The 27,758-nt window shown below is 36.8% G+C and overlaps 1 protein-coding gene across 2 annotated transcripts in view; it reads right to left on the reverse strand.

The window, feature by feature from the left end:
* Positions 1–2,764: 2,764 nt before the first annotated feature.
* Positions 2,765–27,758, reverse strand: part of frmd5a (FERM domain containing 5a) — a 66,351-nt gene continuing 41,357 nt past the window's right edge. Inside the window, exons 2-14 of one of the 2 annotated variants that reach the window (XM_077568302.1) lie at positions 26,969–27,073; positions 23,013–23,055; positions 22,494–22,572; positions 20,529–20,626; positions 19,175–19,298; positions 16,412–16,499; positions 16,229–16,317; positions 14,616–14,679; positions 14,416–14,498; positions 12,338–12,412; positions 11,012–11,080; positions 10,774–10,880; positions 2,765–5,831 (exon numbers count right to left, since the gene is read on the reverse strand). In XM_077568302.1, the coding sequence (XP_077424428.1) occupies positions 5,266–5,831; positions 10,774–10,880; positions 11,012–11,080; positions 12,338–12,412; positions 14,416–14,498; positions 14,616–14,679; positions 16,229–16,317; positions 16,412–16,499; positions 19,175–19,298; positions 20,529–20,626; positions 22,494–22,572; positions 23,013–23,055; positions 26,969–27,073 (1,590 nt within the window). In that variant the 3' untranslated portion in view covers positions 2,765–5,265. Of the gene's footprint in view, positions 5,832–10,773; positions 10,881–11,011; positions 11,081–12,337; positions 12,413–14,415; positions 14,508–14,615; positions 14,680–16,228; positions 16,318–16,411; positions 16,500–19,174; positions 19,299–20,528; positions 20,627–22,493; positions 22,573–23,012; positions 23,056–26,968; positions 27,074–27,758 lie in introns of both variants that reach the window. The other variant, XM_077568301.1, reaches the window with a different exon arrangement.

A 27,758-nucleotide genomic window follows, 5' to 3' on the forward strand; every position in this document is an offset into this window, starting at 1 on the left:
ACTGGGGAGGAACAAGTTTTCCTACTGACTTAATTGAGGTTAGCTAAGGTACAAACATGGGTTCAGAACAGGTCGACAGCTGAATTTGGCACATAGGGATGTTGCGATATATACAACTTGCATATAACAACGTGATTCATCTGATGACAAAAGAGACAAGATACACCACTTTTTCTGAACGTGCAGCATTTTAAGGAATTCACATGACCACTTGAGGGCTCACGAATGTAAACAAAAAGAACGTCTGAGCCAATGAGAAGTTTTAGATTATTATTATTTTTTTCAAATTTGTATATCACATTGTGCAAAGTGTCTCTGTTGAGGTCCATCGGAACTCAACACAAAACCTGATCCATATATTGTACAAGTTTTCCTTTTTGAATCTGAAATACCGAAATAAATCAAGTTTTCTGTGATATGAACATGGTAAAACTACTTAATCTTGTCCTACTTTCCTACTAAAATGCAAGATAAGACTGTTTAACGCAAACAAAATGCTGCATGATGAGAAGCAATCAAACAATATAAGAAAAGTCAACCCCAAACATTTCTTCTAAATAGTATGTTATATGGGCCCCCACTAGTCTAAACATTCGGATTAATATTGCTTTAGTGAAATATGAATAAAGCAGCAAAATCCACCTGCTTTATCCATCTCAGGGAGCGGCCATTTTGCCACTTGTTGACTGAGGCTGTGTCCAAATATGCTCCCTATATAGTGCTCTACTGAGGGGTCACGCCATTTTGTAGTGGCATTCGAATGTCCAGGGAACGAAAATGTAGGGCACTCAAAATTACCCAAAATGCACTCTGAAAAGTAGTAAACGTCGATGTTCACTCAAACGGATTGATATAGACCACAATGCATCGAGAGTATGAAAAAAAAAAATAATTAAAGCAATGCATTAAATATATACTACGGAAATAATCAATTCGTTTTAGTTGAAAATATGTACAACAAAAGAAATAAAGTACAGTTTTAAAACATTTTCATTCACAATAAATGGCAAGAGACTTATGCGCCGGTGCGTCACGACAGTTACTGTGGTCACGTGATATGCGACGAGGCAAAAGTAATGAGCTGGCTGTCCAAATCGCCAAACAGAACGAGGGCACTACATATTAGACCACTACATAGTGTGGCGCTATGTAGTGAATGAGGGGTTAGGGCATAAGGGTGGACATTCGGACACAGCCTGAAAATGACACTGAAAATGAAAATGAAAATGAAAATGACACTGAAAATGACATTTATAGTTGCTCAGGTAACAACCAATCACGGTGCAGCTTTAGAAAATGGCCGCTCCCTGAGTGTCTTTTGCTGCTTCATTCATCTCCCACAAACGCAATATTAATCAGAAAGCCGTGTTCAGACTAGCGAGGCTGCATAGCACATATTACTGTAAAGAAAATAGTTGGGTTGTATTTCCCTTTGAACAAATAAACATTAAAGAATTAAACAAAAACATCCACACAAGAGGTCAAAGAGGAAGGAAATACAACTCAGTGATCACATTTTTCAACACCAATTGTACTTTTTTTTTTAAGTCATTAATTAATTATTGCTTTTTGAATGTTGCTTTTCTTTGTTGTGTCATATTTTTTCCTGTTCATGTTTCAAGACGCTACATGACGCTGATACAACTGTATGTTGACTTCTCATGGACAATGTCCTTGTTCTCTGCTTTCTGATTGGACGAATTCCAGTGGACCCAAGCAGCCTGTGAAGGACAAAATGTGCAAAAGCTGCACGCTGAACGGATGATGCTTCCCTTTAAAATGAATTCCTTCTCCAACCTCAACAACCATTTTAAAAATATATATTGTGTAAGTCTCTTTTGGAAAAAAACGAGACTCGTTTCTTTTCAATTCCGACAGCACTCAAGACACACACAGTGATTTTTCTTCTTCCCCCTTTTTTGCCAGAATCCATTCGCAATGACTTATTGCTCTCTCCAGACACTTGACAGCAGCATAACCTCCAAAGTTGGACACCATAAAGGCCGTGGAATTTAAATGAGACATCAGCTCAGTGTACATCTAAATCGAAAGCTGGGTGACGTATGGCCCACGGGCAACCTTAAGGCTGCTCGGTTCTTTAATATAACCCACTGAATAGTTGCATGATCAAGAGTCCTGTAATATTTATGACATAAACATGGTGTTTTTTTCTTCATCTTTTCCTTTTACAGTGTATTCTTTTCATTATTGTTCATGTATCTCGTTAAATCAGTGGTTAACTGCTTTTTATCTGCAAAAACACAAATTAGTAAAATAAATACTTTTTTTATATTTTTAATTAATTTTACTCAATATTTATAAACTATAATTTAATTAACTATAAATATTTATTGAAATAAAAGAAGAATTATTATTTTCTTAGTCCACATTTTTACTTCCCCCCCAGTTTTTTTTTGTGTGTGTGTGTGTGTGTCATCGAATCAATGAAGAAAAGTGTGAGGATTAAGTTAATGGGCAGTGCGTAGGATTTAGTGCCATCTTGTGGTAAACTAATAGAATGCAATGATTTTGAAGCACATGCACTACGGTGCCTCAGAGCGACCATAGTTCGCAAGAACTACCAATAATTATGACCAATTATTTAGCGTGAGCGACGAGCAGGAGCTAGAACTCGCTGGAGTGGCTAGCAGGAGACGCTAGCAAATGCTAGCAAGAGCAAAGCAGGGAGACACAAGCTTCGGGAGCCTGAATCACGGGACTTTACGATTTATGCGAACACATCAGAGGTTGGACTGTTGTCGACTTTGGAGGTTCTACTGAATACGTTTATTGTAATCGCATTATTGGTGTTGTGTACATGTTGCTGTTTTTCGGGACGCCCCCAAAACATTGCACAATGATCAGTCCCTTGATATGAGCACATGCATTGTTGAGTTCATACTATTTGCTTTGTATGTCCGAAAAGCAGTCAATTCAATGTATAAAATGTCAACAATGCACATTTTACATTTATATTTGTATTCAAAACAAATGCACATAATCTAAAACATGACCATGATAAATTGTATTTATTAACATGTCAATTAAGTTTTTTATTTTTTTTACATCTGATGTATGTATGAAAGGTGTAAATGTATTTTGGCATTACAAGTGTATTTGTATCATACACGCAGACTGACGGCTGACATTTGTTTCTCCGTCAATGCGCCCGCCCTCTCTTGACTCGTGGCGCTACAAAAAGTATCATTTTAATCTTCAATAACAAAATAACATTTTGAGTCCTGTTAAAATATACATCGGAGTTGTCAATATATTAGGAAACAAACTTGTTTTGTACAAAAAAAAAAAGGTACATCATCTGATCTTCTCCTAGCAAATATGATACATAAACCAAAATGGTTGATCTTTAAACCAAAAATAAATCTTCATCGTAAGAAATAATTGAAATTCATTGAATCTCAAGGTCGTGAAAATAAATGAGCAGAAACAACAAACACATTCAAGAAGTACTTCATGAGCATTGCAGTCTACATCTGTACTGTATAGCGAGGCTATATTATCTACTCATTCCGCTTAACACTACCAGGTCATGTGACTGTTCATCATAGCCTTATGTAATACTAATAAGAGACATTTTACTGTATGTCTATTAAAGTGTCCTCTGAAAACAATCAATACCAACAATACTGTATTTGTTTTTTTTCGTATTCTTCTCATTCACGTTAACCTTCATTTAGCTTTCAACCTTCTGTGACTTTATATTCAACCTCATACTATATTTAGTATTTCTGTCAAATCCACCTAAAGCGGGGTATTGTACACACATCTGGCAATGGAGTCAAATTAGTGCATTTTGCCATTTTTTTTTATTTTAGTTATTTAATTAATTGTACTTTTTCTTTTTTTAAATAATTGTAATGTAATATTATGTTATGTAAGGGCTGACAATAGTAAGTGTAAAACCTGTTCATTATTTACTATGGCAAGTGTTTGCTGCCATCTTGTGGCATGCATAGCAAATAGTTGTAATTGGTGTCGCATAATCAAATCAAATAAGCCTTTTATTTTTATGGTTAATGTTGTAAGATGAGTTTGAAATGATGTTTAACCATTTTAGGATCATAGTATGAAACATGCAAGTTACAAATATTTTTTAGTCGGGTGGGGGTGGGGTCAATTACTCCTGTTTGTTTACTATTCATGGCAGGGCAGATGCTGCATTGGAGGAAAGTGGGAAGTCGGACTTTTTCGACTTCAAACCAGGAAGTGTGTTCAGGAACGCCCCCTTGAACTCGGAAATCCCACTTGCGAAGTCAGTATGCCGCTCTATCCCTGCATGAAATTATGCGGTGAACTACTGAACTGTATAGAATGCTTATGAAATAAGATAAATACATAAATGAAGCAAAATTGCGAGAAGGCAAGTTTTCTGGAAGTTAACGTGTTTTGAGGACCAAAATAAAAAAACTATTTATCACTATCCGCCATTTTGATTGTTTACTTTCGCCACGAACGCTTTTAGGTCGGAATTGGGAAACGCTGTCTGACTTCCGACCTTCCTCGAATGCAGCATCAGTCCCAATGCCCCACTGAGAGAGGGGGGAATTATCGTATTCCTTCTTCTTTGTATTCTTGGGCAGTCTGATTGTCCCTGTGGTATAATGCTGCCTCTCACAGGTCGGGCTTGGTACTGCAGCAGACATCTGGTTGGGGGAGGAGTCTTGAGATAGCTGATGAGCGCATGACTGTTTGTAAAAGATGTGCCGTGCCGGTGAAAAAATCCATAATCGCAAAAATTTTTTTAAAAAATAAAATAAATTTGATACTAAAATAAAAAAGTTTTACAATTGACTATAGATGCTCCCAAAAAGAGCAGTAAGAATGTACATTCCTCTCACATTTAAAAAATGAGTTGTTAAATATGTGTGTACCCCGCTAACTAACTTCTGTTTTACCCATCTTCTATTAGTGCTCATTTCCTCTCATCTGATGCAAATGCATATTTAAAATCAATAAATACCTAAAGGCAATGCTCATCCCTCTTAAAGTTCTCAGATTTTTTTTTATGAAAAAAAAGGGAAGGAAAAGATGATTGGTATATATAAAAAAAAGAAGAGAACGAAAGTGAACGTGAGGTGGGCAAGGTGTAAAAACTCAAAAGTATGAGAGGGGGAGAGACAAGTTGGCCCGGGTCACCGGGGCGGTCCGAGATGCATGTCTGCAGGAGGAGGAGTCCCGTGGGCGCCACCTCCATGGCGTCTCCTCGGCCCCGCACCGAGCGGCCTTTTTACCAACGCGAGCGCCTCACTTGCTAATGAGCAACCCGCCCACCCAGCGGAGCTTGCAGGCAAACCACCGCCTGAGGGGACAAAAGTATTCGTAATGGAACTGTTCGAATTCGGGGGTCCGGCGGATGTCACGTAAAAACGCCACGTCCAGGTCGGACTCGGTGAGGATGATGAGGAGGAGGAGCAAGACAAAGAGGAGTCCGATGGTGACGAGGAGCAAACGTAGGACACTCAAAACAAACTTATTCACCTGTTCCACTTCGCTGAGGGCCCCGGCGGCACCCTCGTGTCCAAAGTCCACCCCGTCCCCTCGCGTGGGGGTCCCCGCCTCTGACTCCTTCTCCTCCTCGATGCTGCAGGGCGCCCCGTTAATTTGCCGCAGGGTGACCGGCAGCTCGGCGCCGTGCTCGGCCACCGGCGTGGGCAGGACGCTGTCGGAGGGGCTGTAGGCTTCGTCCGAGATCACCGCCGTCCCCTCGCTGGCGTCCGCCGCCTGGCTGCGCGAGCGTGGGATGAACGCCTCGCCGTGGGACACTGAACGCACCGGGGTGGAGTGGGCGCTGTCACGGAGCGACTCCAGGCCTGGTTGAAAGAAATATGGGGAGACTGGTGGGATGTCTGTACCTTTAGAGACTTAGCTTTTGTTCACAATATAATTTTTTGTGAAGTCAAGTCTGTTTACAAAATTCACAAGAGTCTCAAAGGTGACGTGAAAGTGAAAAATTCCTCAATAAACTAGAATATCCTGGAACACCTAATTTACAGTGAACCTTAGCCACACAGCGCTAAAAATTCTGATTTTGACATTCTTTAAGTGATTATTTTCTTGTTGTTAATCATTCAATGTGATGTTTTTTTCATTTGAGAGCGTTGAGATTTTGCTAAAGGTAAAGAAAAGAGAATTACGCATGATGTCTTTCAAACATCCACATACTTCCTGTTTGCTAGCTTAACGCTAATACACCGGCAATGCTGTTTTTGGCAGCCATTTTAGTTTTAGTCTTATGGACAAAAGTATGAGTTTTTAAAAGAATTGTTATTAATAATCATTTGTATTTATTTTAGTATTTAGGCCTGCATATTTTTTATATATAATTTTGACAAAATAAAACCATATTAAGAAACTTAACTATCAAACAAGCAAAATCAACAACAATACCTTATTAACCAAATGACTAGCACGCACCCTTCACTTAGTAACTTCACTTTTAAAAAAAATCTTTCTATAAGGCAAAGGCCAACAATATAAAGTATTTATTTTATTGGGTTTATTTGTTTTCGTGTGTGTTTGTGACACTCAAAAGCCCAAAATTCACAACATAACAGTAGCTAACACACATAAGCTAAAAATAATAAGAATAATGATGTTAGCACAAGTAGCAACTTTAGCCTGAAGCTAGCTAGCAGCCCATTTGCGCCAGGTGTTACATGGAACATTTACTATGAAATTTATCACAAGCTGTTTGTTGAGTAACATTATAAGATGTTGTGACAAACTTGCTTATGTGTGTTTTATTGTTGAACAAGTCACGAGTGCGCTGTTGTTTCCATTCGGTCTCGACATGTCAACGAAATCTCACGCTTCGTCATGATTCCGTCATCAAAGAGCCATATTTAATCTGCCATCGTTTCGTTGTCGTAAAAAAACAAAATGATTTTGTCATCGCTAAGCATATCACACGCATGGCTCAGCTTTCGAGGAGTTTTAGATGGCGAATATGTTCCTCATCCCACTCGGGACTGCCTGTCGTTTTGACACGACCCATTACTCACTGTCAGGCTTACCGGTAGTTGCATGGATAAGATTGTAAGAAACTATCATATACATTTTTTTAATAGGGTTAATAATGTTGTTTTTTGTTTTAAATAAAGGCATTAGGTAGGAATTTGCATTCTGAAAAGCATTTGTTTCATCTTTATTGAATCTGTATAGTACAAGATTGACTTTTTGAATTGAACTAATGAAATAGAATATTGTAGAAAAAAATATTCTAATTAATTCATTCACTGCCATTGACAGCTATAGACATCAAAAAATCTTTTTAACTATTTCTATTAGTTTAACATTTGTTTTTACTTTTGTTAACAAGAGTATGAACACCTAGAAAAAAATATTGCGATTAATTACGATTACTAATATTAATTACCTTAATCTTTTCTTTTTTTTTAAACAAATAAAATTTTATTACAAATTAGGAGCGTCAGGTGATTCCAATTTTTAATTGTACTTAATCACATGACTTCACTAGTTAACGCACGATTAATCACAAATTTTATATCTTTTTGAAATGTTCAATAAAAAAAATCTAGGTTTTCTTACTCTTGTTACTAAAAGTAGAAAAAAAAACGTTAAACTAAAAGAAATAGTTCAAATGAATTTATGGCAGTGAATGAGTTAATTGAGCTGAACCTTACAACAAACACTAGGTGGGTTTCCATCCACCTATTTTTATTCGAATTTTTAAGAATTGAGAAAAAAAACTGAATGTAAATGCCAGAAATTCGCGAAAAGGCTCAAAATTTGCCCAAAAGTTTTTACGCTTGGAGGGTGTGGTTTTTGGAAGCGTATCGAGAGAAAAAAAAAAGGAAACCTGACTACTCATGGCATATAACTTTTCTTCTACCATGTGAAAACAGAAACCCGATCGTGTCAAGTCAAGTTGACATGTGGATATATTATCGCCCAATAGAAGGCGGCAATATCTAAAGTATCATCATCATCATCATCATCATCACATCTAATTCAACTGGCGGTGACAGTGCAGCTCTTATTTATCAAGCACACAGTGACATGAAGTAAGTCGCCTTGAAATATCTCAGGTGACATTAGACTCATCACCATAATTCTCTTTGATTTGTTTTCATCAGCACCGATGCAGGAGCTCAGTGACCCATGAGCAGTGCAGGAATCGAGTCGAACCCTCTTGTCTCTTTGATGAATTTACCTGGATGGTTGCTTGGCTGAAGGCAGGGCGGCGGCGTGCCAGGCAACGGCGTGGCGCCGGCCGACTCCGGCTGCCCGCCCAGAGCAGGGTACAGGGGCAGGACCCCCAGGGCCTTGCCCAGCATGCGGGGCCCCAGGCTCAGCACGCGAACCCTGACGTCGCGGTAGCAGTGGTTGATCATGCGCAGGTGGACGTTCACCTGGGTGGTGATGCGGATCAGACACTTCACCATGACTGCGCCGCGTTCCTAAAGGTCCTTTATGGTCCTGATGGTCCCGGTCCCGGATTAGAGTCCAGGCCACAGAGTCGCTGGGCGTTCAGCGGGCTTCACTTGCGCACGAGCGTGTGAAGCGACGGGATGGCCTGGCTTGGCCCCACCCAGGCCAGTGACAAACATGGAGTAGCGGGCCGGTGCTATTTTCAGTTGGGGTATTAATACCACTGCAACCAACGCAGTCAGCTCCCCTGAGGCCACCACTAAATACACTCAAGAGGCCGAGATGGGGCTCACTGCTGTTTTTAATTAAGTTTGAATAATTGTATTAGCGAGCAATTTTGAATAATCGTCTCAAAATTGCGTTCAGGATTTAATATGTGATCATTTATCTATTATTATCTAAGGCAGAGGTGGGCATCGAGGGCCGGAGTCCTGCAGGTTTTGCATTTTGACCTTCTCCAACACAGCTGATATATGATCAGCTCATCAGCAAGCTCTGCATAAGCCTGATAACGATCCTGTTGATTGGAATCAGCTTGTGTTGGAAGTGAGTAACCTGCAAAACCTGTAGAACTCCGTCCGGCCCTCGAGGACCGAAAGGCACACACAAACAAAGGCAAGACAGTATAAAATAATTGAAATAAAATCGATTTTGGGACATTTAAAATCGATTCTGAATCGTACTAAATGAGAATCGATTTTTTTGGCACACCCCTAATATATATATATTCACCTTATATATATATATATATATATATATATATATATATATATATATATATATATATATATATATATATATTTTGGAATTATTGTACCACTGAAAGCGTCTTAACCGCTTGCTGTCATTCATTTTGTGTGTTTTTTTTAGTTGACCAGGAGGGGCAGACAAAACAAGTTTGACTTCTTTCTGTCCCCTTTCATTTATTTTACTTTACTTTGAATTTGAATATTGCTTTACATTTTCTTTTTGTCTTTTACAAATGATTGATTTCTTTAACTGTCAAAATTATATGTTTTTATTTTTCCTATCTTTAAGTGCAGTGTGAATGTTCAAACTGAACATCATGCTAAAGCGTCTAACAAAAATGCTGCTTATGCTAACTGCGTTATTCTATTTAAATCCTGGCCATGGCATGGTGGTCTAAATATTTTTTGAGGTGGTGCTCGTCGTGAAAAAAAAAAGTTTGAGAAGACTATTTGGAGTCCTCAATTAACACAATGTGCATTTACAGAATGTGGGAGAAATCCTGGACTATCACTAGCTAACCACAAGCTACTAACTAGGCATGTCTTACATGAGTAAACCAACGAAGAAGTCATAAGAGCAGAGGAAGTCATTTCCCAGGGATTTTGAACCATGTATACTAGACAGAGATGCTAAATTGCAATTTATTGATTTTATCTGAGGTCTTTTCGAAGCATGAACCTGCTGCCCGATCCATTTCAACCACACCGCCAGTAATGCCAGCTGCTCTGGGCTCAGAAACCCGCAGGTGTTCCGAACACAATCCTGGCAGGTTGACTGACGCGCACATCTGCAACGTGCGCTGCCAGCTCTCATGCGGCAAACTGGGCCAAATGGCTTGAGTTACGGAACGCGCGTGTGTTTTCTCATGGAGGGGAAGACCAACATGTCCCTGATTCGTTTAGAACGTGATTCCATGTCACAGCCACAAATCAAGTGAGATGATTGATTTGGTTCGGACTTTTATCAAGTCAACTTACTATTACCGCATGAAGACCATCTCTAGAATCAGATCTTCTGCGTAAACAAGACAGTAGATTGGAGTATTGGCAGAGTTTTCACAGGTCTGAACAAAAAAAGTCCATCAAGACTTTCATTCCAATAAGCCAAAGAATGGATTTTAAAATCTTACTGCTGGTCTAAAAAGCTCGGAATCATCTTAGACCTAAAAACTATGTATTTAGCTTATGATTTTTCAAGATACAAACTGCCATTTCACCATTTTTTGGGGGTGATGAGACCAACAATAATCTGCGATACAAGTGCGCTTTCAGAACGCCACCACTAGATGGCGGCAGAAAACTATACAACAGCAGGCCACCATCAATCCACACTGGTCTCCTTGTAGTGGAACGAAAATATCACTTGGTGGCGCCAATGTACCTTAAAGATGGTTTGTCAACCACCAATAGAAAAGAACAAAGACGGTCAAAACAACAAGGTAACATTATTAGTAAATTGTGTTTCGCTAGGTTGTTAGCTTAACAACCTAGCAAAACACCCAAAAATATCCCCAGTCCTATACCGTCTTATTTCTATCTTGATGAAAGCACATGATGGTAGAAACTTTTCAATCAGCTCAGATACACTTAAGTGTGAAGATTACGGGCTTACCTTCCATGATGGAGATGTGCACAGCTCTCCGCCGCGTACGTGGCACGCTGGTGAGCCGAGGCCCATGAGTGATAGATGGACAGCTCCTGCTGGGAACGAGGCCAGCTCTGCACAGACACACACAAGTAGCACAGCGTTGCCAAAAAGTCATACACGGTAGCCTACTTTGTATGAGTTTCTTTGTATGTGTTAGCGACAAAATTCCAGGATGTCGCTGCAGTTTTTTTTTAATGCATACCTGTGTATTTCCGGAGGTTCTCGTTTGATTTTGGCACTCTGCTCCATCACCTCTTTCGCCACGCGACCACTGTCGTAAAGCACAGAGACGAACGATGCTCAGACAGACTTTGTGGAAATATCAGTATATAACTATTGAGGACCAAAACTGCCAAAATTCAACATAAATAAATGGCAAAAAGTGAAAATAAAAACAGATGTAAAAAAAAATATATAATTTGTAAATTAAATAAAAAAATATATAAATGGAAATAAAATCAACAATATATATATATATATAAATAAATTTAATTTTTTTATATCAGTTTTTATTTTATTTATTTATTCATTTAGTCATTTATTTATTCTGAATTTTGGCAGTTTTGGTCCTCCATATATAACTAGGCGAGCTAATTTTTGGGTAAAAGAGCCACATTTGAGTTTTAAAATGGGCAAATGGTCCAGGTAATTAAAACTCATTCACTGCCATTGACGGCTATAAATGTCAAACGTTCATTTTAACTATTTCTCTTAGTTTACCGCCCCCACTCCCCCCCACCCCCCGCCACACTTTTGTTGAAAATCTAGATTTTTTTTTATTGTACATTTAGTTTTGTACATAAAATTTGTGATTAATCGCGAGTTAACTAGTGAAGTCATGCGATTAATTACGATTAAAAACTTTAATCGCCTGACGCTCCAATTTTTAATAATATTTTCTTTTTCTTTTAATTCATTCACTGCCGTTGACGGCTTTAAATGTCAAAAATTAATTTGAACTATTTCTATTAGTTTAAATTTTTTTTCCACTTTTGTTAACAAGAGTATGAAAACCTAGATTTTTTTGATTGTACATATGAGTTAACTAGTGAAGTCATGTGATTAATTACAATTTTAAAAAATGAATCTCCTCTTGCCCCTAATTTTTAATAATCTTTTTTTTTTTAATGAATTTATGGCAGTGAATGAGTTAAGAGGCGCCAAAACCTCAAACCTCAAGTCACAATTTGGTACATTTCACTAAAAGTTTTTTTTTAATTAATTATTTTTTTTATTCTTTAAACAAATTATTGACCAATCTAAAGTGTTGAGAATAGCTTGCTCTCTAATGATGCAATGTTAATCGCGGCCTACCGAAAAGTGACTATTTCTGAGGTACAATCTATCCCATTCATTTGGCTGGCTTGCTTCTTGTGATTATTTATCCTCTGTGGCTAAAACAGGCTGACGTGGCAGAACAGAAGGCCAGGAGAAGGTCACGTCCTCTGGGAAAACCTCTTTTCACCCGTGCCGCCCTCCCCTCACTGCCATCAGTCATGACGTCCTCTGGTCGACTCGGTGTACAGACCTGTAACGGAAGCGGCTGCCTTTGAAGAACAAATTGCTGCTGGACACTGTGCGGACCTGACTTGACTTCTCAAGCCTGAAAAGGAAAGAAAGAAAAAAAAAGACATTTCAACTTTAATAAGCAGGGAGAAAATCAAGTTGGTTAATACATTATTCCGAAAGAATTGCGTTACAGCGGAAAGTCTAAATTGGTATAGGTTATCGATTCTGGAATTCAGGTTCTTTAGTTCAAGTGTGTCATTGGTTACGTGTACTTCTTCCACTAATGAATTGGCTGCGACAGGCAGTATGAACAGAATCTTTTCTGTATGACAAGGAGCCATGTTGAATTATTAAACATAAAAAATATATATATAAGAGTCGTGTTTAGGTGCATGTTTTGACAAAAGAGACATTTTCATCAAGAAGTGCAGTTGAAAAAAAATCTGCATATAATTGACAACAATTATAAATGCATTAGGAATTATTTTATTATCAACCAGCAAATGTTGAAAAAAAAAAACACCTGCCAAAAAGCGTTTCCAAGAAAACGGTGATTTTCCTCATTACATCAAAAAGTCATTACAGTTAACTCATTCGCTGCCATTGACGGCTATAGACGTCAAAAATTAATTTTAACTATTTCTATTTTCGATTTTTATTAACAAGAGTATGAAAACCTAGAATTTTTTTGTGTACATTTAGAACAGATGTAACATTTGTGATTAATCGTGAGTTAACTAGTGAAGTCATGCGATTAATTACGATTACAAATTTTAATTGCCCGATGCCCCTAATTTACGAAAAAAATATATCTATTTTTTTTAAAGAAAAAATCGTAAATCGCAATTAATCGCATGACTTCACTAGTTAACTCAAGATTAATCACAATTTTTACATCATGTTCTAATACAATAAAAAAAATTCTAGGTTTTCAAACTCTTGTTAACAAAAGTGGGAAAAAATGTTTTATTAATAAAAACAATTTAAATAAATTTTTGACATCTATAGCCGTCAATGGCAGTGAATGAGTTAATATACAGTATATTAGAGCATCTTAGAATTTTGCTTAATCACGATTAATCGCTTAATTAAAAAGGCTTTTTTATCCGCATTATATTTCTGTTATGTTTTTTTCTCTCCAAAATTTAATGTTTCGAGGACGTCTTCAAAATATTTTTATCTACTGCACACACTCATCCTCTTTTTCTAATCAGTTAATTACTGGCATCATTACAAAAAAATGACCCCAATAGTTTGGCATGAACAACTATTCTGAATATCATACGCAAACATTAATATTGCACTTTAATGCATGTAGTTATGTTTATTGCTCAAAAACAACTTGTGTTAATTTTAATGTAACCATTCACTGTCAGCTAAACTTAAAAATAAATAGTGCGATTAATCTGCGTTAATACATGATTAATGCGATGATTTTTTGTGATTAATTGATTAGTTAACACTTTAACTTTGTCAGCACCTATTTTTTTTTGCTGGGCAATTTATTTATTTATTTTGGTTGCTGATTTTGACTCTTTTTCCCCATATAAACTTCCCCAGCTTATATGCAACATTCTTAACATGAACATGTGTGAATGGTTAGTTCAGATCCAATCATCAACCAGAAGTGTTGACATTATCCAAATGATGCATTTTATTAGTTTGGACGCGCAAATATGTCATGTCTACTGGGACCATGTATGGGTCTAAAGGGGTTAAAAAGCAAAAATCTATGGTCGATCACTGGCCAGTATTTCTTAGCCTTGATTACATCTGACCTGTCCTGAGTCTGTACTGAAGGTCGAAACACTTATAACAGTAATCTGTATAAGAAAGAAAAGACTTGTGAATTATTCAGCCCCCCCATGTGCGATATGCATACGAGTCCCTGGCACGTCTCCATACACTATTCAATATGTTTATCGTCATAGTAAGTGAGACCATTCATTTTTAATGCCTCCTTTCTCTCGCCTTGGAGAAAATAACGTGTGACGGAGCTTTATGACCTGCTAACCCCGCAGAGTTCCTCGAATAGAACATTGTCAGTTTGGAGAATTATCCGAAGGTCACACGGAGGCGTTGAAGCGTTGGACTCACTTGTAGAAAGCTTGGTTCTCCACGCCGCACTTCCAAAGGTGCTTGCATGCCTCCGGTGTGGGTGCGAAGTATGTCAGGATGATCTTTGTTTCCTGCACGTTGGAAATAGAGGACGGCGTGCAGGATAATTAAAAACACTGTGTGTGGGGGGGTGGGGGGGCATGATGGACAACATGCATGCCAGCTGGTGGCGCTCTCACCTCCTTGTGGTTTGCATAAACGTGGAACGTCTTTCCCTCGAACTTGAGCTTGGTCACCTCATTCCTGTCCGGGAAGGAAAGCGCAGAGAAACGAGCTTATTAAATATTCATGACGAGCACTTGAAGATCATATAAACAGCTCTGGAGTGGACAAAAACAAATGGCTGGTAGTAGTCGGTGAATAGCAGAGTAGGAAACTTGAGCACCACACACGCATTTCTCAATAAAGAATTCCAATTTCTACTATTTCTGAATATAGCTCGTGTGATTAATTAGCCATCTGCGCACAAGTGAGAACCACCTCGTTTCACGGGTAGTGACAGATGGAAGAGTGCGTAGCGTACAACCAGCTGTGCCGTGAATAAATAACGACAGTCACTACAAGTGCTACACTAATACTACATAATAATCACTTTGCCAGTTCCTCTCCAATTGGAGGCGCTTATCTGACGTTACGACATCACCGTTCTTGAGTAGAACGTTTTAAAATTTCAGGCGCCTCGCCTGACGTTAACTCACGATTAATAGCAAATTTTATATATGTCTGAATGTACAATAAAATAAAAATAAATATAATATAATAAATATAATTTTTTTTCAACATTTTCATACTTTTGTTAACGTAAAAGTGGAGAAATTGCTTAAACTAATAGAAATACGGCTGTATCTTTTAGCCACTGATACAGTAATTTCATAATTAAAATTTAGTTAAAATTAAAAAGATGAACTGTACTGTAAAAAACGTGTGTGATATCGATTTGTGTTGAGGTCAATTTTCTGCCACCAGATGGCATAAGTGCATTTGTAAGACAGTGACAGCTCAGTGCATTTTTCTTTTCTATCTATCTGCTATCTAATCTTTAACATGAAGTCAAGTAACTTGTGAAATTCTGCACATTTTAATTTTTTTTAAAATACAACTTGACCCCAGTCTCCACAAATATATGAATTACTGTTAAATTTAATACTGTTCATTTTTGACGTGGACATGTTTGCTGTGTTGTGATTGGATTTTTTGTTTTTTTTACGCTTTGCAAGTAAGGGGCTATTCATTTATTTTTATTTAATTAATCGCACGTTAAAAAAATTAGTGACTTAAAGGAAATTCAAATAAACTCAAAATTAAAGCACTCATTTTGACACCCCTAGTTTACAGTAAACAATTTGTTTGTTTTTTGCAAACTAACAAACTTAACTTGTGCATTACAAAATGAACATACAGCCGTCACCTCCTGTAGGTGTAAAAAGTAGGATTAAAGAGGATCTGCATAAAAAATTAGGTTGATCTGAAATACTTCCTGTTTTCATTCTTTCAAGTTTAAAGTGTGCCACCATCTAGTGGTCAGCAGTGGAATTACACCCAAAATAGAGTTACGAACTATCCCCCCCAAAAAAATCACTTAACAGCAGGACTGCGAATGGAGGAGGGATTCCTGGAATATACAATATACAACTAAATATGAAAGACACGTGATCCTGGTGGGGTTTTTTTTCCCTGAAAAAAAAAAACTTTTGTAATGTTCCACTAATACTAAAAAAATAAAGGCTTAATTTGGTCCTAATCCAAATGTAGGTGTGCACTGTAATTTTACTGCTTACATAACTTAACACACCATTTGATGAAATGCATTCTCTTGTTTCCCTGCAAGACCACAAATCCGAAGGGCGTGAAGGCAAGGAAAGCCGGGTTTCCCGACACGTCCTGGAAAAGAAGGAAATCAAACCATGACGTACAAAACGTTCAATTATACAAGTGCAGCTCACGACGTGTTGTTGTTGTTGTTGCAGCATCCCACCTTGCACGGGTGCGGATCAACACCATATGTCTCCAGCATCTGGGCCTTCTGCAGGAAATTTCGCTCTGATGTTTCGGGTGTCTGCCCACTGACAGGGAACGGAAACACATAGTGAAATCGTGGGACATTATTAAACAAACAAAAAATGCACTTTAGACATTATTTCTACTTGTAGTCATTTAAACTACTTGCAGGAAGGTATAAATAAATTGTGAAAGTTTTTTTTTGTTGTTGTAGCTTATTTTGTGGGCATCAGGAAAAGTATCAGGATCAGGACTGACCCCCCCAAAAAAGGTTATTATTTTAGCCTGAATTGAATCTGATTTCAGTAAGTCAGCACAGTTCTTAACAACTAGTGAAGAAAACATTTGCCACTAGTGGGCAGCAGAGTCTCAAACAGTTTAAAACCATTAATGGCACAGAACCAGCACTATTGTGTCTCACCATAGTTCATGAAAAACATTTCATATTTTCCTTTCAATATGTGTTCTTTTAATACATTTTTGCAAGAAAAGTCAATTTCTTGAAGATTATCTTGAAAAAATAAGATTTTTAAAGTGTGCTGAAAAAAAAGTATATTGGTTGCACGCGATTCAAAAACTAAAACGAAACTGTTGTCATTTTGAGGAGGGGATTTTTTTTTTTCCAACAATCGCGTCAGTTTACCACATTTTAATCATGTGCAACTGACCGTGCATATTCAAATAAATTAAGAACATTCAAAGGACGTTTTTTACAAAGTGGAACAAGACGGGATGGAAGAGAAGGATGAAGACGAAGAAGGGTAGGATAAGTGGAAGACTTAAGACGAGGAAAAAGAAAAGGAAAAGGAAGATGAGAAGGAGAAATGAAAGGAGGAAAAGAGCAGAAAAAGGTTGAGGAAAAAGAGGACAAGGGAAAGAGGAGGAAGTAGACAAGAAGGAACAAGAGGAGAGGAGGAAGCCAAAAAGGATAAACAAGAGGAGGCGGAGGAGGAGCGTGAAGAAGAAGAGGGAGAAAAAGAATCGCCCCGCAGAGCTCCCGCAATCTCCCGACATCGAAAACATGAACCACAGAAAACGATTTTGCTTTTTTTTTTTTTTTGACTGACGCTGTCACAGATGTGTTAACTGCTTTAGGCTAGCTAAGTCCTGCTCAACCTCTTCACCTTTCAAACTACATGACACTACATCATCATCATCATCATCATCCTCATCATCATCTCCACTGAGGGACAATCACTATTGAGTGATATAGTTAAGTGCAGCCTTTGAGTGGCGAGTGGACATTGAGTGCTTTTTATTGCACAGACAATTGTCTTTTTCATCCTCATCCGGTCTTTGATGCAGTCAGTGACATCAATGTCAGGGCAAGTGCGTGTTATTAATTCAGGCTTGCACCCGAGATAACCATACGGTCAGCTCACTGAGTTGTTGAAGCCGTCCCACCCGGCATTTACATAATTAACAATCCTGTCATATTTCTTGCATTCGTTTCGCTATTTCACCATTAAAAATTGCTTGTTTAAAATCCATGTATTGATTTTAGCTTATTTTTTTCTCAGAATGAGAATTATCGGAGATAATGCATTTGAACATGGGTAAAATAAGCAATTTCAAATACACATTTAAACTGTTTTATTAGTAGTTGTAGTACTAATAGCAGCAGCAACATCAGTAGTAGTGGTACTAGAATATACATGAAAATTATTTCTTTTTAAATATAAGCCAACAGCTAAACTGTATAGTATACATATTAATACAATGTATACATTCATTTATATAAACTGTTTTACATCATTTACACACCTCAACTTAACCTCACCTATGAATGACCTCAACATTTTTTTTTAAATTGATCAATGGCCAATTGTAGCTAAGATTTATATATATATTGTTCTTTTTTAAACCATCAAAAACGTTAAATATGTAAAATATTTGATTAAATAATGTATTAATAAAATACTTATTATTATTTTTTATATACAGTATGTATTTTATATAAATATATACTTAGATTTTATATATTAGTGGGGTCTTAAGTTTTGACCATTTGTGTTTGTAAACAAACAATTCAAAACAGACTCTCTTCTCGTCAACATAGCGCCTGCCTTCAGTAACAACCACCCCCTACCCCCACCCCCACCCCGCTCTGTGATTGGCTGGAGGGATAAACATTGACTTTCCGCCCAGAAACCTCCCTCTTATGGCAAAACACATTGCAATACATACAATTATCCATTCTAAGTAGTAAATTGCACAAATTCACAGTTAAGCAATTTAATAAAATACATTTTACAAACTTGTCATATATATAAAATGCTTGAGATAAGAGTTAAATTTGACCATCTTCGTAATTCAAAACACCCACATCGCAAATAAAATGAAAGGAAATGCCATTAATCTGTTACAGCCTTCCCCCCCAAAAACTATTGTGATGCGTTTTTTTTTTTTTAAATGAGTAAAATAAAACTAAAGTATTTACTTAATAAAAACACACAGTAATGAAATAATTAATAAAGTTATTGCATCGTGAATAATTAATTGTTGCTCCTTCTGGTGACTCAAAATACAGTCATGCAGCCACAAACAAAGAAGAGTTTTACAACTACTGTATGTGACCTGAAGTAATATATATTGTCTGTCAACACAACTTGCTGCATTTGTATTAAAATATTTGTCTTAAAAACTATTAACACCACAACATAAGTGCAATTTAGTAGCCCATCTACGTCAGTTCCCTTTATACACCACGCCTGGTCTAGCATTTCTTTTTCCATCTTACATCAGTTCTGTCTTGTGAATATCTGCAATCCGCCGCTCCAGTTTCTCAGAGTGTTTGGGGAAGAACTGGAATTTGGAGCTGTAACCTTCGGGGTGTTTCCCGGGGTCGTAATTCCCGATTTCAGCTGGAGAAGGAACACAAAAGGTTAACCTGCATACGGTCCTTCACGTCACGTCACTCTACGTTCAGATGACCCTGATGCCGGGTTCTGCTGTGCGAGGGGGAGCTGACCAGGCAGCAGCATCTTTTATGCATGAGCCCCTCCTCTAACCCACCAGCACTCTGCTTTTTATGATACTATCTACATTTCACCATGCGTGCCTTTGCTCGAGGATGATAACAGGCCAGAGAAGCACTGAAAATATTTTGAAATGCTCTATTTTGGGTTGGTCATAAAAATGTGCTGCATTAAGGATCCACTGGCCACCACATTGCACATAGCAGCCATTGTGTTACTTCACAAGAACCGTTGACAGTTCGTTGAAAATGCCTAAATTGCAAGTTGCCCATCCCTGGTCTAGATTACTACTACTATTTTTTCTTTCTTTCAAAAGACATTTACATACACATGGTGCATTTACGTGGTCCCTTGGCTAGTTTGGACCATTTGTTTGCCTTTTATAACCATAAGCAGTATTTGTTTGTACCTAGGGGTTCACTTTTGAAGTCTGAAAAATGGACCCCTATAGTAGCCTTTTTTCCGAGAGTGTATTAATGGCAGTATGAAAAATACATGTCCGATGGCTCCCGCATCTTCGTTGTATATTTTCAGTTGGTCTGTCTCACCCGTTCCCACAGCAGAGCATGCGTTTGTCAGCCTGCCAGCCAAGTTAACTCATTCACTGCCATAGACGGCTATAGACGTCAAATATTCATTTGAACTATTTCTATTAGTTTAACATTTGTTTCCACTTTTGTTAACAAGAGTATGAAAACCTATATTTTTTTCATTGTACATTTAGAACAGATATAAAATTTGTGATTAATCGTGAGTTAACTCATAAAGTCATGCAATTAATTACAATTAAGAAAAATAATCGCCTGACGCTCCTAATCTTTAATAATCTTTTCTTGTTTTTTTTTTTTATATTACGTCAGGCGATTAACTTTTTAATTGTAATTAATCGCATGACTTCAATAGTTAACTCACGATTAATCACAAATTTGATATCTGTTCTAAATGTACAATCTTTTTTTTTTTAGGTTTTCATACTCTTGTTAACAAAAGTGGGAAAATGTTTTAAACTAATAGAAATAGTTCAAATGAATTTTTGACGTCAATAGCCGTCAATGGCATTAAATGAGTTAATGCAGAGTTAGTGAGGCAGCAGGTCCATATGTTACCTTCCATTACCTTGAAGGATGTAGGCAGCCAGCAAGGCGGCGTCTGAGGTTTTACACAGGAGGCGGCCGTGGTAGAGGTCCCTTTTGATTTGCAGGAAGACGAGATATCTACAATGAAAAGGACAACACGAAGCTCAGCGGGGCGTTCAAGGGCAGTCTTAGAATTGCTGAGTAATCACTGGACACAACATTAGGTACACCTGCACAATCTCAAGAGAGCCAAGAGTAAAGCTCAGTGGTCAATGGAATTATATACATTTATTTCAGCATTTCTCTTGGCTGCACTGTTTTTTTTTTTTACAGCAAACAAATAATTCTGATAATAATATCGTCATACCAGGGGCGGAGCTATGTGGTGGCTAGCGGTGGCCACTCTCTGGCCACCCTCATATCTAGGGGAAGATTTGGACATCTGAGACTTTCTTTCCATTTTCACATGCAGTATTCGTAGGTCACCTTGATGCTCTGCCACTATTTGTTTACATTAGAGGTAGGCCGGTATGTTTTTTGTCAGGGCAGATACCGATTATTAGTAGTCAAGGATGCCGATAACCGATATTTGGAGCAGATCTTCATTTTCACTAAAAGGAAAAATATTGGCATCAAAAATAAATAATAAAAAACTCCAAGCTATTATTTTTATATATTTTTTTTAGTTTAAGCATATGTTTATTGAACAACCTTTAGGGATCATAAAATATTGGAGTTAAAAAAAAAATCTTAGTAAAGAGACATCTTTGTTTTACAAATTTAACAAAAAGTTCAGTGATCTTCCCGGGGCAGTCGCATGTCTTCAAAAGTTAAAGAAAAACTTAAGTAAATAGCTCCCTATTGTTTGCTACAGTAAATAATTTTTTTTTAAATTTCAAAATAGCTGAAGTATTAAAATTTTACTTATCTCAGTTTTAATTTCAAACAAAGACAGGTGTAGAGTCAGAAACTTCTATGAAAATTTAAATAATTAGATTATAAAAATGGTAATGTTATGCCAAGCAAGTGTTGTTCTGCCATGTTTCATTCAGGGTTACCAGAGAAAGCTTTTTGCACAACTCCTGCTGAACAAGTTCTTTAGCAAACGGTGTAATATTTATCATAATGTCTCGGATTGAAAACGCGCTCTGTCTTTTTAATTTTTGAAGGCCACTGTTATTGTTTATTATTTACAAAGATGCATTTAGAAATGTGGAAAGATGCACACTGAATAACTTTGAATGAAAGCCTTCACACAATTAACTCATTCACTGCCATTGACGGCTATAAACGTCAAAAGTTAATTTGAAATATTTCTATAAGTTTAACATTTTTTCCCACTTTTGTTAACAAGAGTATGAAAACCTAGAATTTTTTAATTGTACATTTAGAACAAATATAACATTTGTGATTAATAGTGAGTTAACTAGTGAAGTCATGCGATTCAATTACGATTAAAAATTTTAACCACCTGACGCCCCTAATTTTTAATAATCTTTTCTTTTTTAAATCGCGTCAGGCGATAATTTTTTTAAATTGTAATTAATGACACGACTTCAATAGTTAACGCACGATTAACTCATTCATTGACGATTATAAACGTCAAAAAATAATTTGAACCATTTCTATTAGTATATTAACCATTGAAGTCATGCGATTAATTACGATTAAAAACTTTAATCACCTGATGCCGCATATTTTTAATAATCATCTCGTCAGACAATTAAATTTTTTTTAATTTTTTTTTTATAATCGCATGACTTCACTAGTTAACTGACAAATAATCACAAATTTTATATTTGTTTGAAATGTACAATACTTTTTTTTCCTCTAGGTTTTCATACTCTTGTTAACAAAAGTGGAAGAAAATGTTGAACTAATAGAAATAGTTCAAATTAATTTTTGACGTCTATAGCCGTCAATGGCAGTGAATGAGTTAAGATACATCTGTACATCTTAAGTGTGCACCTTGGGAAACTATTTGGTGTGGGAAAAGGGACTTTACCGAGTGATTTCCTCTTTTAGAGCAGCTGGATCAGGAGGGTAGAACTTGACACGCAGACACATGGTGAACGGAGGCTGAGCTGGATGAAATAAAGATGAAATAGTATTCAAAAACTGAAATAAACAAATTGACCAGACATCAAACAATCAGCAACGTTCAAATAAATCATTACACCTAAAACACGTCACAACAGTGAATTTACCATTTAGTGTTTGAAAAGGTCAAATTTAATTAGATTGTTTCCTCCCAAGTATGCAAGTCAAGAGCTACTTTTGGGCCAGTTGCCAAGCAACCGAACCAGCCAATTGATTGTGTCTGTACAAAATTTATTTTTTTTACGATTTATTATAAATCATCAGCCCATTTGCCACCATGTTGAACTTTTCCTCTGAGAGCGACTAATCGCTGTTTAATTTTCTGTTGCCAAATCAGCTCAACACTTTGTCATGCGTAACGTAAACATACTGTACTTTGTTTCCAGATGTGGTTGTCGGAGATTCAAAAATGAGCAGTACTTACATTTCATTTGCTTAGCAATAGACCGCGTTAACTCCAACCAGTGCTGCGTTGGAAGAAGAACACATTGATGGCTTAGTGACATCATTCAAAGGACAATTTCAATGTTGATCTTTGTCCCAACAAGGCAAATTGTGCAAAAAGTACTGAAACAATAATAATAATAATTATATATATATATATATATATATATATATATATAAAGAGAGAGAGAGAGAGAGAGAGAGAAAAGTTCAGAGGTCAAATTAAGTTCACCTGTAAAGGTTACAGTGCATTTTAGTAAAATGCGTAAAATGATTTTACGTACATTCTAAAAATTTCACCTGAAAGCGCCGGTGTCGGCAATAGATGTGATCAGGCTGCCAGATTGTATCGGGATTGGCTGGAGATTATTCGTTTACAATTGTTCAATAAAGTTATTTGGAAAAAAAAAATCCGGTGGACGTCAAAACATCGGAAAGAAAATATTAAAGATGTCATTCAAATAACAAAATGTATGGACTGAAATGGTTAAAACGTAAATAAACCTAAGAATATAAAAGCAGGATACTTGAAGATTTAAGAAGAAAAAAATAGATTGAAGCGCCGTCGAACTTGCCGTCGGTACGAAATTCAGATTCAGACGTGTTCACTTCGGTTTTGTTTCTTTTTGAGCAGTTCACAAATCACAATACATCGCAAAAATAGTCTTAATGATAATAGACCCACATTAGTGATCGAAACTGACAATATTTGTCACATCTCAGGCAATTAATTTGCGTATTTATTATTTATTCAGTCTATTTCATTATTTATTTCAATATATCTTGCTTTTATATTCTTAGGTTTATTTACGTTTTTACTATTTCAGCCTGTACATTTTGTTATTTAAATGACATCTTTAATATTTTCTTTCAATGTTTGTTGTCAATTGGATCATTTCTAGCCAACCCTGTAAGGTGACGTGCTCGTTAGGCGACCTCGATACGATCTGACAGGCCGATCACATCTGGTACCGACACGGGTATGAACTTTTTTTTTTTTTCAGGCTGATGCTGATTCCGATATTTGAAAGAAAAAATTCTTATAACAGATTCATTGGCCAAATAAAAAAAACATATATATATATATATAATGACTAAAATTACATACTTTTTGGTCCCTTTACATCCCTTTATGTATTAGAGACAGACAGTTACTTTATCCTTTGGTGTTTGTTTCGGCAGATTTTTTATTTTTTGCTGAGCTTTTTGAGCGTGAATGGTTGAATATTGTTATCTTTGTCTTATGTTGTTATTCGATAATGTACAAAAACTAAAAAATATTAATAATATTAACTCATTCACTGCCATTGACGGCTATAGACGTCCAAAAATCATTTTAACTATTTCTATTAGTTTATTTTTTTTTAACGTTTGTTAACAAGAGTATGAAAACCTAAAAAAATATATATAAAATTTGTGATTAATCGTGAGTTAACTAGTGAAGTCATGCGATTAAGTACGCCCCTAATTTTTAATCATCTTTTATTTTCTTTAATCTTTTTTTAAAGAATAAAAGATGATAAAAAAATGTATTGTAATTAATCACATGACTTCACTAGTTAACTCACGATTAATCACAAATGTTATATCTGTTCGAAATGTACAATTAAAAAAAAATCTAGGTCTGGGTAACAAAAGTAGAAAAAAAACGTTACACTATTAGAAAGAGTTCAAATGAATTTATGGCAGTGAATGAGTTAATATTTTTTGCCAATTTTAATAGCTAATATCACCAAATAAATTGGCCTTCTGATTAATCGGTGTGGTCCCTCGTAAGTTCTTGATATTCCAGTGTCACGAGCAACATGCACAACCGCAGCGTTGCCACCCACCAAGCGTGTGAATACTTCATGCATGGAACGCATCCTGGAACGTCCCCTCGTCATTAAAGAAACAATAACACGAGTCCTCACTTTGGTGTTCTTTGACTGCATCTCATCAAATCTATATTTTAAGTACAGTCAAGCATGTGATTTGCATATGGACACACAGCACAAATGCCATGTTCTACCCTTTGAGTGCATCAATTATAGATTGCATAGAATACTACTGTATGGCTTCATCGTTACACATCTAAAAAAATAAAACGATCATGTTAGGTTCATTGTGACTCTAAATTGTCGAAGTTGTGAATATGTGTGAGAATGTTTATTTGATATGCGGACCAGTCTAGGTTGTGTGCCGCGCAATTGACAGTTCTGATATTCATGTTTGAATCTCAGCTCTGTGCCCTGTGATTGGCTGGTGAACAGGGTTCGAATCCAGCCGCCAACCCCCCCACTAAGGAGGATGGATGCCTTTTTAGTCACACAAAAGATTGGAACAAACAAGCACGACGTCATTATACCGTACAAGATCTCATTTCAACGTGACTTAAAGGATTAACTCTGCATGTGTTTTGCTTTCTTCTCAAAGCAGATAACAAGAACACAGATTTATTTTGTTTCGATTGTTTCTTTTGGAATATTTGGTTCAGCGAGTTAAACAAACTGGAGGTTGAAAGAATACTGGAACAAATATCATTAGACTTTAAATTTGAGATTTCTTAACTACGTGGAATGTTGCCATCTTTCATGTTTCTTCATACAATGAAGAAAATATCACTGGTGAGACATCTTTTTTTTCCCCAGGAAAAATGTGGTTGAAAAAATTGGAAATGACTTAAATGTTGTGTGAAATCAAATTCTAAACCACATACTAGTGTGGCTAATGGCGAGCGAAAGGATCTCATTTTCTAGGGAGCATGAAGATTGAAAAATGGTTATTAAAGTCTATGAGGGCTGCGTTATGATTTTGTTGTATTGCTTTAGTTGGTCAGGTAGAGGTTCATTTAAAAGAATCTTCCAGCAGTGGATCTTTTTGTTCCCTGATGGTTACAAGCATATCCCAAGATGACTGCGCCATCCATTTTCTACAGCACTTGTCCTCATTAAGGTTGCGATGAGCTGGAGTTTGTCCCGGCTGAATTTGGCCAAAAGGCGGGGTACAATGTGGACTGGTTGGTAGCCAATCACAGGGCGCGAATAGACAAGAATATTCATGCCAATAGACAATGTAGTCTTCAAGTAACTTGACCACTAAAGACACACTTAGTAGTTAGTTGTTGTTGGGCTGGATTAAAGAACAAAGTGTTTAGGAACGGGTCACACATCTTCGCTAAAATAAAATGTACAGCTCTTCCAACCAAATGTATTTATGTTTTGCTCTTGATATTGTAGGTAGAAAAAACATGCTGCCATCTTCAATCTTCCTAAATACCGTAATACACGGACATGAGTACGCCTCTATTTTGAAGTTGTTTAGCGTGGCAGCTAGCTTGACTCGTCTTTCCGACTGGAAGTTGGAGCCCAGTTTAAGTTTAAATTGCCATCACAAAATTGTTCCCACCCACATTAACACAACATGAGCCTGAAATCATGTTCAATCGCTAATAAATGATGCTAAAAAAATATATCTAATTACAGTGAGATTGTAGAATGTGACACGTGTTTAGTATTAGCGGCTAGCCTAGCAGCTAGCCGCTAAGTGAGTGCTGTTGGACTATTTTTCAAAGGCAGTTTAAGAGATGAAAATGACTGCACACTTTGATGTTGTAGTTCCTACTAACACATTTTTAACCATGCTTACTCAAATGTGCTGTTTAGTTAGCAAAAATGCTACAATGGTTCTTGGTCACTTAGTCTTATAGCCCAAAATCACACTTACTAATGTTTCCAGAGAGAAAAATACACTTTGCTGTTATACACAGTTTAAACTCAGTAGAAAAAAAAATGTTGATGATCTAAAAATGAAAATCATTACTTAGTGACATGGCCCGCGGGCAGCTATGTGCTCACTTGTGTACTGTGACACGCACCATTAGCTCATGAGGGCATTTACAAGTAACGTTCCAGTGGAATTCAAGTCATGCGCGAAAACGACAGCAGGCTGACTCACCCGCTGCTTGTCGGGGTCCACGTATCTGATGCCGAAATAATCTTTCTCCAGCAAGTTGAGGTGGTGGCAGATGAGGTCAAATAGATACTGGCCTTTAGCATCTCGCTGTAGGACACAAGAAAAAGTTTCATCATGGCAACCAATACCAAGAAAGGAAGAGAGTGGAATAGAGTTTGGAATTGAGGAATAATTCCTGATGGATTTATACTAATATCTGGACTAATTAAGCAGCTCATATTATTATTATTAATTAAAAAAATTATCTGTGAAAATTCCCCCAAAAATTCCCAGTTTTTTTTAAACACATTAAAACATAAAACAAAGGCAATGGCATTAAAGAAAAAAAAATGGCATAAAACAGTCAAATAATCTGTCTGTAAATCATTCCTTCATTGTTGCAAGCATTAAGGGACCAAAAAAAGAAGTTACTTTATTCATTATAGATTTTTTTCCCCTTCTTAATTTGCCGATTAATCAGTTGTTGGAATTTTACTTTTAATAATGGAATTGGCCTGAAAAAAATCTATTGGGTCCTAATCTGAACCATGTTCACACATTCTTTACATATATACTGTATAGTGTTTATATACTGTTGTATCAATTTATTAATATATCTACAGTTTGTCATTCGCATCTACACAAAAGGTAGGTAAACATTGATGACTATTGTTCCTGTTGTTGACATTTACTTGACTAATTTACAGTCATTTGTATTCGATTTAGTCCCAAACCACACAATATTTTCTTCTCAGTCATCACATGCAACGCCAACTTATTATTAGTATTGCTG

Source organism: Vanacampus margaritifer, chromosome 6 (assembly GCF_051991255.1).
Source record: "Vanacampus margaritifer isolate UIUO_Vmar chromosome 6, RoL_Vmar_1.0, whole genome shotgun sequence".
In the NCBI taxonomy this organism is placed as follows: Eukaryota; Metazoa; Chordata; class Actinopteri; order Syngnathiformes; family Syngnathidae; genus Vanacampus; species Vanacampus margaritifer.